Here is a 16354-nt window from a genome sequence, read left to right as displayed (position 1 = left end):
TCCTTAAGGCCAAAGGAGGACACATTAACTATTAAATTGCTTTTTATTTTTCTTAAATCATCTTTTCTGGGGCCAAGAAGGAAGTGGGCACTTATTTTTGTCACTACTTTTTTTTCAATACAAATTGATTTTCTTTTTCTTTAAGTAAAATTCTTTTTTTTATCAAAATTTCGTAAGTGCAACTTTAAAAGAACATCAAAAATAAAATATCACAAAAGATTTAGGTGTGTTAACTTTAATTTGAACCAAATCAATGAGAGAAATTCGAAAACTGGTAAGGTGGGCACTTTATTTTGCCTCTCACTGTAGTCTCACCTCACGCAATATACAATTCTTTTGCTTGATTTTTTTGATAGAATTAATTATCAACTTATCATCAATCAAAGTCATCGACTCCGTTATCAAAGCCACATTTACAAAACAAACTTGTGATCATCTTCTGTGCAAGAAAGTTTCAAGATTTAATCTAGTTCGGTATTATATCTGTTGAATTGAATGATTTTTTCGATCAACCATTACTAAACAATCTTTCGACGAAATGTTCTAGTTATTCGACCAAATGTCTTTCGACCAAATGTCCTCAAGCCAAATTATCACTTATGACGAAATAGGGAACTAAATTATATGCATAACTGGTACACCTACCTTATTAGCATATTTTTGGGGTCGGACATTTCACATGATGACGTTTCGCAAAATTTCAAGCAATGGCACAATTTGTGGCAATAGCATACTAAATATTAGGTATAATTTAAGAGATGTGCCCTCTTGAAAGAATTTTACCAGAATGTACGTACAATGCGTACATGTTGCATTATACGATGCTTATATGTGCAAAGACTCCGTAAAATACGTCACTAAATGGTCTTATATGTACAAAAGTGGAGAGCATACACTTGCATATCTCATGTGACGGGAATTGACATACAAAACGAGTGAAGTGATTTTATTGTGATCTAATCTGTAATCATATGCGACGTAATATATGATAACAAACAAAGTGGCAAACCAGACAAAATGCACTGATGAACTTAGAAAATATGCTGTTTTATGCGACGAAATCAATTTTGTTTGCCATCATTTTTTTGCGGATGTGATTTAGTTCGTACAAGTAAACGACTTTATACTTAAGTTTTTATACGATTTCTGTTTGTCTGGGTACGGCTTCGGCGCGGCGTTAGCTTAGACTAGGCCTGCCCAACCTTTTTGAACGGCGAGCCAAATCTCATCAAGAAAATTTGGTGGCGGACTTAAATTTTTGAAGTCCACTAACAAATTCACTCTCATAAAATCGAACAAAAACCGTCAATGACAAACTTTTTTTTAAGTATTTAGAGAGATGGTGCTGGGCACTCCTTTCAAGGAATTTTTGAGAATAATGATCAGGATTATGTTTTTTTTGCTCAGGTTTTTCGAAAATCTTGCTCTGCATTTTGGAGTCCAAGATATAAAACTACTCAGAATTCTATCAGAATCTTGATAAGAATCCTACCTGTCCCGGAAAGTCCTGTACATGATTTTAAAAGAATCATTTCAAGGATATTGTAAACAATGCTGCCTATTACGAGAAATTTGCCTAGGGTTGAATGAGAATCATGCGCCGGATTTTGCTAAAATTGTGGTTAGAATTATTATAGAATCTTTATTAAAGATTTATTTTGTAATCGTGTTCAGGAATCTGTCAAATTTCGGTCTAGTATTTTCTCTAAAACCTGCTTAAAAATCTTTTAGAATCCTACCTTAGATGGTGCGAATGTCCTGCCTTCAATTATGTCCCAGATTTATTCTATCAAGGATACTTCCAATGATTCAGTAAAAACCCTGCCAAACACTCATGATAATCCTGCCCAAGGTTTCCATAAAAATAATATCAATTATTTTGTGAGAAATTTTTCTAACATTTTAGAATCTCGGTCCCGAATTTTGCATGAATATATTCCAAAATTGTGCGAAATTAACGCCCAGGATTTTGAGAGAATCCAGTGCGATTTTGTTTGACCAATTTGTCCTACAACTATTGTGATGGAAGTTCAGTTAATTTTCGATCAAGTGGTAAAATTTGGAATTGAGCGTTACGAACTGCAAAACTTTAACTTCAAGCGATTAGTCAAATTTCAATGGTTATTCAAATTCTGGAGCTACTAAGCATTCTCGAAATATAAAACTTTAGTTGAAATACAGCTTGGAATTGAAATAAAATAAAAGGGAAATAATTGGACTTCTACTTCAACTTTAAGATGGATCAATTTTTAAACTCTTCGCGGGCCGTACGTTGGCAGTTCTGGCTTAGACTGCCCGAAATACGTAAATTTCCCTACTTTTGAGAATGATCCTTATGGCATCTCTTAAATGAAATAGTTGAACGTGGGTAATTATTTTGGAACTGACATTTTTAAATTCTCACTTTACTACAAATTTCAAATTGTGCTCCTCTTTCCTAAAACTGACAAAATGTTCACTCTAAATGCTGGTTTCAGGTAGAGGTTTCAGAAGGTTTTTCTCGTTGTAAAATCTCTGACCTTGTTAAATTTAAAACATTGTCACCAGAACACTTTTACGAAAACTTCGAAAATTTAACGCGGTACAAGAAAGATGACGTGTTATTAGCGCACTGCAGTAATGGAAATGTTCGCATCACGAAGCACCTCACGAGTATAAACCAATTCCAACAGAAACACGACAGACTCGCGAACAGGCTTGGTGTGAGTAAGCTCGCGCCCGCCTGCTCGGGAGAACTCCACACAAACAGAAGTCGCATTACAGTTTACGAAAAAGAAGTCGTTTATTATTACAAATTACATCACTCCCGCACTATATGGTGGATAAAATCGTTTGATCGATGATTTTCCTCGCATAAAATGGCATTTAAGGAGCTAGTCGGTTCAATCCGCCTCCACTTTTGTACGTATAAGGCCCTTCGCGACATCTTATGCGTGAAACTTTGCTCATCCAAGCATCGCATAACGCAAAAGGTGATTTCGTTATACCAAATGAAACAGCGAAAAGCTCACGAACATTTACTCACGCGTAACCGAACAAGGTAAGGTTTTGATAGACTACAAGTTTGTATTCTAAAACCCTTGAAACCAGAAATTTCGGAGGGGGAAGAACTTAACTTTTTGTTTTTTCAAAAGCGCAATCGACTCTGAACAGCTCCGAACACATTCACGAGATGCGAGTAAATCAGCACTCTGCTGCTCGTGAGCATATTGTTGGTTCAGTAGACATGATCGCCACTTTCCGTCACTGTTTCACTTAATATTTTATTTCTGAAATCAGTTCTGATTCTCCACAGCAATCATTAATTTGAGTAGGGAAAGTGTACCAGTTATGGCCATAGTGGTTCCCTATTTGGCCATATGTGAAATTTTGATAACTTTCACATTTTAAATCTTTTTGAATGTTTTAACATCAAGATATATCTTAAATCTAACTGCTACAACACACAAAAATTTTCAAAATTTGGAGACATTAAAGTAATCACATATGGCGAAATAGGGAACCACTATGTCCATAACTGGTACACCTACCCTATATTCATTTTTGTAATTCGAGCAGCCCTCGCTACAAGGTTCAAAGTCATGATATATGAATCTAATGTGAGCTGACGGACCTTTTTCGACCTAAGGGTAATGTGGACGGTTTTTGGGATGTCCTTAACTTCTGGAAAAATATCTAAAGGAGTTTGTAACAGGAACTTCAGATAACTTGTGACAATAGTTTTGAGATTGATCCATTTCAATTTTCTGATGAATTGCCGTGTGTAATGTACTTAGCCAAACATTGAGTAAAAGTATCGGAAGTATACAGGCAGTATTTGTATATTAACCTTTTCAATTTAAAGAGTTGTAAAAAAAATAAAATTATTTCAAGGTCTGAAAAATATTATAAATTTAAATTTTGGAACCATTTTTTATTATCTGAATTATTTGAATCTGAATAAAATTATCTGTACCGAAAATTATGGCATTATATTCGAATGAAGGATAAGGTGAATGGTCATATTCCTTGTATCACCTTTCAATCGTCATGAACACGATTCACGATTTTATAAATAGTCAGCATGTGACTTCTCAATTTCATATGAGCTCTGTCGGTGGAAAGGGCCAACAACACAAAGAATTATGTTCATTATAATAAATTATAATGATTCTAGCTCACAAATACCACGATCATCATTAATGAACCTCAAATCATAGCCTGCTTATCGTAAAACCTTTACTGTAGCAAAGCGTCCCTCAAGTAATCCACATCAGAAGCGCTTACCGAGAGGAATTTAGGTCAAGGCTTTGCCCACCATCTGAGAGTGCAGTCCGCGGAAATAGGGAAAACTAGAGCATCCGTTGCGGCGGTTCGCCGTGTTTTCATCTTCGATTGCAGTATCTGTAGACGAAACCAGTTTCCACTGGCACACGAGCGGCGTAAAACTAATGATGCGTAGCGTTGACTACGTTGACAGCAACCCGTCAAGAATACGTGTTGTGCTAAGCTTGGTGACTGAATTAGGTCCCCGCGTAGACGTTTGTCGGGGAGCGTAACGCGTCGTAGTATATCTAGGCGAAACCTGTTCTTGGAGAGTTTGGAATCTGAGGTGGTATCAGGATCGATCGCCAACTAAATAGATCCGACAATCGTATAGGGGGGCTCAGAAATGGAACCTGTTGTAGTTGTTGGTTTGTTGCGCATAACAGTAGCTTCGGCACTTCGGTGCACTGGTTTCCGAGCCAACCACCGAGTGGATGTGTGCCAATTTCACAGTGCTGCTCACTCTTACTTCTGGAACCGGGTCCCGGACGCGGTCTGGATGAAAATGCGAAGCTGGTGAAGCGCAGCAAATATAAAAAAGGTGCTACTTTCTAGGAGTGCGCTTGGCCGAGTGCCACTGCGAGGGACAGTGGCACAAAGCTGGCCAAATGTAAAAAAATAAAGTTTTCAAATATTTTATCCATTTCTCCTAATTTCAGTATTCGTCAGCAAGACTACAAAATTTTAGATCGATTGGTGTACATTTCAATTTTTCCATCATGTGAACTGCAAATATGACTGTTAAAACAAACTTTTTTGAATTATTCAAATTTCTTGGATATTGTTCGAAATCACTGTTTCTGTACTACAGTCTTCTCTCCCTTACTCGATATTGAAGGGACCATCGAGTTAGGGAGGTATCGAGTTACAGAACACAAAACTAGTGCAACTGCGATCTAAGGGACCATCGAGTTAGCCATGAAAACCAACTTTTACTATGTTTCTCTAACTCGATATCGAGATACGGAATATCGAGTAAGGGAGAGTTAACTGTAATTTTCATCCAAATGCAACTCAACTACTCTAATTTTTTTTTTATCTTTATTAACGAGATTTTTAGCCCTGGGCTAGTTCATCTCGGGAGCAACGGCTTTAATTCCCTTCCGAAGGAAGTCGTCACTGAAATTTTTAGTGACTATCTTGGGGATGGGATTCGATCCCAGGTCCTCGGCGTGAGAGGCGTGTGTTCTAACCACTACATCAGGTCCGTCCCATGTTTTAAAGATTTTTCGAATCCTTTTCATCATGTTTAATATTTGAAAATATCAACTAGTGTTCAAAATAGAACTCCTCCAAAAATTTTGGAATTTTCAAAGTTTGTGTAAGATATTGAGGAAACGCTCATCAGGATCATTTACCCCTCAATGTCTTGAAAATGTCTTATAGTAGTAGATGTTATACGGTTTTATTGAATGAATTAACGAAATATGTTTTCTCAAATTAATTTCTGACAAAACATGATTTTTATCAAACTGTTTCCAAAAAAAAATCTGGTTTTCTACATGAATAAGGGATTTTCAAACGATTTGAGTGAGATTCGCCCATTTGGTCAACATTTGTAAGAAGTGCAACCACTGCACAATGTTAGAAATCGCCGCCAGAGCAGGTTGCATCCCATCGGCGCGAATGGGAAACTCGGGAAGCGTATCACCAGGAATGAGCTTATACATATATTTTCACCGGACCAATCTCATGAGTGGATTACTCGGAGTGGGGGTGGTGCCAGGGGGGAAACATCGGATTTTGATTTTGCATTGCAGGCCGATGCAGACACGGATCGAACAAATTTTGTGCGGCTCGGCTGGTGAGAGTGGTGGTAAGTGCAAGTGGTTCGGACTTTTTGATGGGAAATGGTGAAAACTGGGAGGAAGTCCAGTTAGTTTAAAAGATATCTGCGATCTGGAAAATGTGATGCGGAGTTTATGATCTGTGCGGCGTTATCGGAGGTTCGAAATCGTAAAAAAGATAAAGATATGGCTCTGGCGAGTGGGATAGATGGTTTGAAAGAGCTTGAGTGATTTATTATCTTTGAAATAGCAACAAGCCTATGAAAACTACTTGTGATAAGATACTGAACGTAATCCATAAAAGCCTCATTTGCTATTCGTAGAAGCTAAAAATTAATCTTCTTTTATTAAAACATGCAATTTGTTCCTACCGATAGCGTTTCTCCAACGAAGCTTGAAAAAAAAACCTGTTACAGTTCTATAATATTCCAGTATCGTTTCCAGAGTAATTGTGTTAGAATCCATCCAGGATGAAGCAAAGGATAGATGTCCAGTACGGAACGCTTGTCGATTGAAAGCAAAATTTTCCACAAGGCTTCACTAGTAGGATTGTGGTCGTCCAAGTTTCAATGTTTTTCATTTGTTTCTGAACTTAGGAAGATTGAGGTGTCTCAGAACAAATGCGATAATTCAATGCGATTCTGCAACAGTATCGTCACAAAATCATTGCAAACTCATTATATCTTTTAAGACCTTCCTTAGCCTTGTGAAAACGTTCGCCGGTACAAAACAAAATCGAATTGAAACTTTCAGTATTCGATTCCCGGCCGGACTAGGATCTTTTCGTTGAAATTTGTTCTTGGCCTTTTTCACTGAAAACAACTTAACGTATTTTATTTACTCACTAAAACCAAATTTCGTTCATTCAGGAACTAGAAAAAAAGATCAAGATAAGTGAAATTTTGTCCTGTACTTCAGGAACATAACTTTGAAAGAATTTTCAAAATCTGATAATTTGTTCTCAAGCCATTTCGTGACATACAAACACCATACCATATTTATTTATATAGCGATTCATTTATTTTTCTTCAAATAGGAAACGTATGAAAATTAGCTCACCCCTTTGAGAGGGTGAAATTGGGCTAAACCAACTAGAAATGATTCGCAATATTGATAAAACTAGAAATTTGTCTTCTCTTCAAATTTTCTAAAGGTTTTTTTTCATAACAATTCATATGATGAACATTTATATAGCTATTAATAATTGCAAGGAATACTTTATGTCAATATTTGAAATACATGTGGGACATTCTCAAATTTTAATCAACCTCCAAAATTAAGAAGGAAAATTGGGGAGAAAATACAAAAGTATTTTCAAAGGAAATTTCCAGAAATTTTTCTAGCGAAAAAAAATAATTTGTCAACCTTCTTCATGGTTTCTGGTAAAAATACTCATTGCATCCGGAAAAATTCAATCGCGGGCAATTGCTGTATCAAATTTGTTTCGTAGACTATCATTCAAATAACGAAATAAATTTATGGTCCTGTTGTTACACGAAACAATTCGAGCCCAAAAAAGGCTAATGCTACACAGTGTACTCCCCACTACTTGATATTAAAGAGACCATTGAGTTAGGGAGGTAACGAGTTATAGAAACCAAAACTATGGATTCAAAGGACCATCGAGGTAGCCATGAAAACCAATTTTTACTATGTAACCCGTTATCAAAATACCGAATATCGAAAAAGGAAGAATTGACTGTAATATAATCTATTGAATCATTTCCAAAAATATAAAAATATTTTCATTTGCATTATTTCAAATAACCATCTTCGGAGCCTTCCTTAGCCGAGTGGTTAGGGTCCGCGGCTACAAAGCAAAGCCATGCTGAAGGTGTCTGTTTTCGATTCCCGGTCGGTCCAAAAACTTTTCGTAATGGAAATTTCCTTGATTTCCCTGGGCATAGAGTATAATCGTACCTGCCACACGATATACGAATGCGAAAATAGCAACTTAGACAAAGAAAGCTCTCAGTTAATAACTGTGGAAGGGCTCATAAGAACACTGAGCTGGCTCTGTCCCAGTGGGGACGTTAATGCCAAGAAGAAGAGTCTTTAATTTTAAATTTCTTGAGATTTGAAGAAAATAAATTAAACATTTTATTACCTCTTATATAGGGCTCATGTAGCATATTGCATTACGGAGCTGAATTAATTCCGAAATTATTTTTCTATGTCAACATTGCATTGTAATTTGGCTATCTATGGTTTTGGGAATAGTTGTTCTCAATGATTTACACAGATAATACACTCAAAAAGACAAAAGATATCAAACTCTATGCTATGCTACATTTTATTACTGTTGCCAGCTAATCAAAATGCGTTGAATGTAGAGTTGGTTTAGCTCAAATTTATACAGGCATTATATTTACGAATGAAAATCACTATGGAGGCTATGGAAAGTTGATAAAATTCATAATCAAATACATGCATTTTGTCTGGTCTACAGTTCTGCGATAATTTATGCAACAATTATATAACATTTTTATTTTTTATTGATTTTAGAATTTGTTTTGTTACAGTGGTAAAAATTGAAGTAAATGCGATCAACTTACGATTTTGTTATAGAAACTAATGTCAAATATTCTGTTAAGTTACGATTATGTTTTTCAATTGGTGACGATGATGATGATAATTCCACCCCATACTTTGAAAAGCTGTGATATCACGATCAATCACGTTGCTTGGGACTGCCTAGGATACGTAATCAATGGTTTCGATTGTCTTAAGGTAATTTTAAATGAGTATTTGATTGTTCAGTATGTATATTCCACTTATAAAATATTTAAGAACTTTTTCCTTGATAAAAGGTTTTGTTGTACAGTGAACATTCATTCATCGTTATTTATTTAAATGGAATATTACAGGTTACTACAGAAAAAAATCAAATTTATTCGGCTCCGTAATGCTATATGCTGCCTGAGCCCTCAGTTAAAAGTTTAAAAAATCGCTTCAAGATTTCTTCAAATTTTGTTTGCTTTGTTTTAGATTTAAAAAAAAATGAAAGGTATTCTCATACTCTGTCGAATGAGTCGTCCACATAATTAAATTCTCAAATATTTCCATTTTTCACCGATTAAATATTTTTAGGCAAGGATTAGACCATAAATTGAAATTCTGCAAAGGATCATTTTAGGTTAATTTAAGTTTGATAATATCGTGGTTCGAAGTATGCGCGCAACGTCTCAAAACATGTAAATTTACAGATCCGAAGATAAAAGTTTTTCTCTTTGGCATTTAATTTCATGTGAAAAATCTTTCTAACCACATTAAAAAAAAAAACACTTACTTTAAACACGCAAATTTAAAGTTCCGTAAATATTCAATATTGCAAATTATATAAAGTAGCAATATACATTTATTAACAAAGAATATTAAATGAAAGAGGCCTAAACGTATTTTTTTTCATTTTTTTGTGCAGCCTTTGGCTGTAACACTAAACGATCACTAACATTAGGGATGGTACATACATTATGTCACGCTATATTTCAACTTTTTTGGCTGAAACTTCCCCCTCCATTGTCACGTTTTTTTGTATGATCCTCCAAAAATTTTGTATGGCTCGCTGGGTCAAGCCAAGCGCCCTCGTCCCCTTAGAGCGTGACGTAATTTGTGCATAACCCCTTAGGCAACGAACAACATGGAACACCCAGTAGCCTAGTGAAGAATTTTTCGTTTGATGAAAAGTTGCTTTCGACTGGAGCGGGAATCGAACCCAAGCTACGTGGTATAAAACGCCTAATTGACTGGCGCCGCTAGCCGCACGGCCACGAAAACTACAAGTTGACAAAAATCCGGAAAAAGGAAAAAATCATCAGATCAAAGTTAATGTTTATGTCTTTTTCTCATGAATTCTACTTGTTCTGGGTGCATTAACATGAACGCTATATTGTTTTTTTTTCAAGTCAATTGAAATCTTCCTCAGTGGTTTGAAAATTGGATCTTATTACAACATCTTTAAGGAACCATATTATAGCTTGTCTTCGAAACGGTCCGCATCGAAGCAGATTTTCCTAGGGTGATTTGAATCTTTAGACCCGCTATGCATACTTTATATATCTTCAATGATTTTTTATAAGCTTTATGTGTATGAATTGTATGGGCTACGTTGGGACAATAATCGCATAAGTGATCTTTATTCGAGAATTGAATATTCCATCAAAACGTATAAGAATACAGAGATACAATAAAACGTATTTCTGTATTCTTACAAAGACGTATTTACAAAATAAATGTTCTAAATCTGGGTATCACAAACTGATTATCCTTTAAACCCTAGCGTCAAGTTCGACAAAATTAAGTAAGTTGAGAATCGCTCCTTTGAACTATGTATTGCAATTGCTGTACACAAAAATTTTGATATTTTTTCAAAACTGAGCATTGAATGCAACCTGTGGTCTGCATGAATTTCTCTTGATCCATAAACCATTTAAATCTAAAATGGGTTTTAAATATATTTTAGAAGAAAAGCAACATACGTGTATGTCATCGACCGTGCTCGATATGAATCTTCAGGTGCATGTAAGGAACACGGACTCTGAAGCATCTCGCAAGAAATTCATAGGATCCCGCCAAACAGAAACTCCGAAATCAGAAATCCGGTAGAAAAAAAGGCTATCTAGAAATTCTGACGCTATCTTAGATTCTTAAGATTTCGCTGCGATATTGCTGAAATTTCTCAAATCTCCGGTGGAAATTTACAGAAGTCTTTTATTCCCAGACTTTCATTTGCAATATATTCCGCTGGAAACCTATTCAAAAAGCTCAATTTGTTTTTCAGAATAATGAAAATACAACTATAAATTTATAGTTTTCCGCTAGGAATTCAAAGAACGTCCCTTAAACGTCAGGAGTTTACTTTGAATGATTAGGTTTTACGCAGCATCCCCAGTAACCAGTTATACATCCCAACGATCCCGTAAAAAATCCATCAAGTCTGCTAGGAATACCCAGATTTTACACAGTGTCCTTAAGAATCCACTGAAAATCCCAAAAGCACACTGGACAAACCTAGGATCCCAAAAATTAGAAAACTCCTAGATTCAGCAGGGGATTCCCAGACTCTTGTAAGAAGCATTTTAATTATTTTGTGTGTCTCGTATCACATATATACACACTTATAACGTAGTAAGTGTAAGTGTAAGTGTAAGTGTTACACAGTATGGATGCCTGAGAATAGATGTTGGAATTATATTTGAGATACTTATATACATTAACATGACCCTCCCGAAGTAGAGTATCTCTTATGACAGCCATAATACTTGGTCTGAAATGTGGTTGGTGTGAAACTGATCTTTTTTTTTAATTTTTGAACCAGACGACTCCATATAAATAAAAATTTTAGTGGTATTCAAAAATGTTGCTAAAACGAATCCATTTTGTGTCAAAAATCGGAGGGTGCCAAAAACGGAATCCCACTGTATTTATTTTGATATGATCCGTAAATTTTAAAATTAGGGTCGGTGTTCCCTTAGTGGACTAGAGATGGGCAAAAAGAATCGGAGCCGTTTAAAAGATCCGGATCATTCAAAAGAACGAGTGATCCGTGGTTCTTTTTTTTGCGAGAGTCGGTTCATTTGATCAGCACGAATCAGACAAAAAGTGACCCGGAAAAAGAACGATCCGATTCTTTCTCCGTATTCTCCTTCGTTCGGTTTCGGTTTCATTATAAAGCTAAGTATGCTGTTTCGCTCAAGAAAATTAAAGAAATTCCTTGACTGAATGGGTGAAGAAATTTCCTACAGAGAGACCCCTTTGAAATGACATTTCTTCTCAACTGCGTACTGCGATCAGAAAAATGTGATTTTCTGGACCATTTCTGGGAAGAAATTTTCCACGCATCAAGATATGCGATTCCTTTTCTTGTCAATAGCAAACCAGCCTTTACACTTGACATGTGCTTTGCTTTGCGCGCCACGCGACACATGCAAGCAAAGCTTTCTGCTGCTCCTCGCTCTCAGTATAGACAAACAAAACGGCCCCGCCCACTTGCACGCAGGCAGATGTAAGATAGAGAGAAAAAGTGCCCACTAGAATGGCAAAGCACATTCTGCTTCCTTCCTTTCGCGTAGGAGACATCAGCCGAGTGTATCGTGAGTTTCTGAGGAAGAATATACGAAGAATGAGAGAGCGAAAGATACGAAAGGTACGTCGCGCAACAGGGAATGAACCACTCTATTTTCCGTTCGCTCGATTCAGTTCGCTCTTTCTTCGCGAACCGCTGAGCCACTGACCCGTTCAAAAGATCCGGATCACTGAAATGAGTGATTCGGATCGGACCTGTTCACTAAAATGAGCCGTTTTGTCCATCTCTATAGTGGACAGTCCCCTATAGTCGCACTAGTGGCTTTTTACGGCCGTTTTGCTATAAATCTTTACAAAACATTTTTTGACATGAAGGTCAGGACCTATTTATATAAGTACCATTGATTTACAGCTTGGTTTTGTTCAGAAAATGATCGAAATAATGAGTTTTGCTTAAAATTTGAGCTCCCTTGCGCCTATAGTAAACTTATTGTTCCTATAGTAGCACTACTGAGAGAAACTATTTTTAATTATACGAAATAATTGATGAATTAATAACTTTTTTTTACATCAAACGAAAGCTTCAGATCTTAGTTTTGTAGGAAAAATATAAAAGTTTTGTAAAAATACGGTTTTGATAAGTATTTTGCCAACGCCGTGATGCTAGTGCTACTATAGGCACATTTGTTCCTATAGTGGCACAAGCGATAATAAATACAAAAAATTGAGTTTTCGTAGTTTTCATATTTTTCCCACAAAACCAAGATAAAAAGCTATCAGATGATGTAAAAATAATGACGCTAGCATTATTTTTCGATTTTAAACGAATTTTTGTTCTTAGCTATGCAGCTATTGGTACATCGACCCTACTTAAATTATCGTTTTACTTTTTACTTTAACGCCCCCCTTCGACACATTATGATGTAGAGTGTCGAATGAGAAATTAAAGATTTGTTCAAATCTAATCCTATTTGACAATATTTAAACGTTAACTTACAAGACTTTACACGTAACAATACATCTCTGCATGAGTGAAACCAGAGGGGTGGTGGTAGATAGGAGAAATTTGTAAAATTGCATCATTATAAACTTTTTGAATGACTCAAGGGATCGGACATCTGCCAATAAACGTACCAAAAATCAGTCGAAGCATTTATCAACAGTCTGCAGTGGATCTTCAGAAGAATCTGCTAAAAATCTGTTATGCAGCTCAAAATGTTTTTGTAAATATCTGTGAAGCTATCTCGAAATGGATTCACTCAGAAATCCACGAAAAATTTGTCACAACGGCAATCAGAACTAAAATATTTCTTCTACGCCCAACGTTTCGATTGTATTTTCAATCTTTTTCAAGGGTTTTAAAGGAACATATTGGACAACGTTACATACATGTTGGAATTATATCTAGATTATATAGATATCTAGTGTACCCCTAAATAAGGTCACGGGCTCTCACTGTTGCACACTGCAAGGTAATATAGCTCCTCCCGAGAAGGAGCAAAATCACTCGAGAGGAGTGTTCAACTGCGAGAGCTACCGATCGGTCGTGTTTTATTAAGTCTAATTATTGTTGAATATACTCTTGTTTTATAATTGCGGTGTTAGAAACGTTATTCGCGATATCCGAAGTTCTCATCTAAAACGTATTTGACTGATTGAAGATGGAATGGTGTAATAACTAGGGATATTTCCTACATACATAATTTTAACGAAAAGACACTGTTACTTACAGAAAATTTTGTTCTTTGTCTGATGGTTGTGTTTCATGGATTTGGGTCAAACTCTTCAACATGTTTAGGGGCCCAGATAGCCGTAGCGATAAACGCGTAGCTATTCAGCATGACCATGCTGAGGGTCGTGGGTTCGAATCCCGCTGGTCGAGGATCTTTACGTAAAGGAAATTTTTTCGATTCCCAGGACATAGAGAAGATACCTGCCACACGATATACACATGCAAAAATGGTCAATCGGCAAAGAAAGCTCTCAGTTAATAACTGTGGAAGTGCTCATAAGATCACTAATCTGAGAAGCAGGCTTTGTCCCAGTTGGGACGTAACGCCAGAATGAAGAAGAACATGTACCAAATTATGGTCGTTGATTTGAAGTATATTTCAGGAAGTTCTTATATGACCGTGGGTTTCCACATTTTACTTAATGTTGAAAAAAAAAAGATTATTTCCGCGTTACTCATCATTCCAATACATAATTTCTCATTTAATATTCTAAACTCAATTTACTCATTTTGTAATAAAAAAGTGAATTGATTTTACTTGACAAAAAGACTTCGTGAATTGAGATTTTAGTATATTGCGTAAAAATGACATTTGACTCAATTATCAAAAAAAAAATAAATAAAGCTTAATATAGTTAGCTCTTCCGTATTTTGCTTGATTAATAAGGAATAGCCTAGCCACAACTCTTTTTTTTCTCCAAAGCATAATCGTAATCCAATCCACATCTAAAAAAACTCACCTTCCGAGACATCCTGCGCTCTGGCCATCACTCCCAGTAGCACCAGCAACAGCTGGTAAAGGTGCTTACGACGCGTCATCACTGCTTCCACGACGATAATCCACTTTCTCGATTGTTCAGCCTTCCAAGTCCAACCGTTCTTCTGTTCCCTCCAAATCCGTCGTCCGTCTCAAGACAAGTTCAGCCCTTAATCCGAATCCACAATTCCCTTTTTTCTCTTCGAACAGAAATCCTCACTTCACTTTATTTGTTGTTTCGAAAATATTCCAAATCCAGAAAAGGAGCTCACTTCCCACTGTCACCAATTTCACATTTTCATTACGCAAACTTCCCCCGAGGTGGGTGCACGAATGTACGCCTCAACGACACACTGGTACTGTTTCAGCGAATCACTTTCTCGCTTTCTTCTTGCAAATGGTCAGCGGAATACGGCACACAGATATTCGAACGCAGAGTTGAATCTGACTTTGTCACTCGTACTTTCCAATGAATCTTTCTTCTACGACCACTGAACACTCTTCAACGCTTCGGCATGCGGCACTGCGCACTGCGCGAATCCAATAATGGTGATCACTCTCACTTGTCGTCTGATCGCGCAACACCTTCTAACATCCGGTTTCCGAACACTGTGTGACTATCTATCGCGCGATGTCACCACACTGAAAGAGAGCTCGAAGGACGACCTCCGGGCATCTCTGGTCCCAAGCAATCGCCGAATATTGGGATTAAGCAACTCTCGCTTCTCCGGGAAGGACTGAGGGGGAATAGAAGGGAACGCGCGCAAGTCCGTTAAGGCCCCGTTGAACTGTGGGGCTACAACAAGTGCTACCGTTTTCTCCTTGCGGAATCGCGTTTCGTCGTTTCGAATTTCTTCGGGGCTGTTTCTGTCGGGAGGGAAAACGTCTTGCTCGAAGCGCGGTTACTGTTGAACTGTCTACCGGGAAGCCCCCAACGGTCCACAAAACGGACCCCGTAATAGTGTACAGCGTAAGACAGACACGAACCGCGACGAAGACTCGAACGCGAGGCCAGGTGTTTCTCTTCTCTAGCGCGCCGCGAATGCAAAAAGAAACGCAACTTTCTTCCAAGGCTTCGGGTTGGAGTTAAATCGCCGCCGTAGCGTGCCGCTGGTTTCGAGCGAACCCGTTGCCTTATTGCGTGTGCGCTTTGCTACTTTCTTCCTGAGAGAGACCTTCCATGGAGAGACATACGCGAAGCAGAAGAAACGAACCACTCCGAAAGCTCACTCGTCGCGATCGGATCGAGGACGGGATGCCAGATGATGTTTTAACGTCTTCCAATCTAAAAGAAAAATGTATTCCAATTAATTTTCTCTATCCGCACGCCAACTTAACTCAGTGATCTCAAATAAATTTGACCACTTTGATTAAACTTTCCCGAAAATCAAAATGCAATTCAATTCAATAAAACAATTAAGAGGGCAGGATCCGTCATCAATTTGGGAATTTTCAAGAGTACTTTTCGTTCAAGCTCATGAAATTTAGCGTGGAAATTTGATCATTGTATTTTATTCTCCAACAAAAACACAGTTTATTCGAAAAAATATCAGTTTTGAACAGAAAAACTGCGTAAGGACGGCGTTCATCACTCATTTATATTTAATTCTGTGAAAAATCCGTTTTTGGATGTTTCACAAATTTTCTAACGTTATGTGCAAAACCATTTTTGTTTGTGTAGTAAAAGAATTTACATGTGAAAAAAAGTGTTTTGATTTTTTATGTATAACAATCATATAGGTGCAAGGC

General features: G+C 37.0%; 1 protein-coding gene across 10 annotated transcripts in view; it reads right to left on the bottom strand.

The window, feature by feature from the left end:
• Positions 1-15857, bottom strand: part of LOC5564206 — a 249529-nt gene extending 233672 nt beyond the window's left edge. For 4 of the 10 annotated variants that reach the window (XM_021838567.1, XM_021838574.1, XM_021838583.1 and 1 more), the window contains exon 1: positions 14589-15855. In XM_021838567.1, the coding sequence (XP_021694259.1) occupies positions 14589-14667 (79 nt within the window). In that variant the 5' untranslated portion in view covers positions 14668-15855. Of the gene's footprint in view, positions 1-14588 lie in introns of all 10 variants that reach the window. The other 6 variants (XR_002498776.1, XR_002498775.1, XM_021838597.1 and 3 more) reach the window with 2 other exon arrangements.
• Between the last annotated feature and the right edge of the window lie 497 nt (positions 15858-16354).

This window comes from Aedes aegypti, chromosome 1 (genome assembly GCF_002204515.2).
Source record: "Aedes aegypti strain LVP_AGWG chromosome 1, AaegL5.0 Primary Assembly, whole genome shotgun sequence".
Lineage (NCBI taxonomy): Eukaryota > Metazoa > Arthropoda > Insecta > Diptera > Culicidae > Aedes > Aedes aegypti.
The sequence above is the reverse complement of the archived record's forward strand: the minus strand, read 5'-3'. Positions and strand labels throughout refer to the sequence as shown.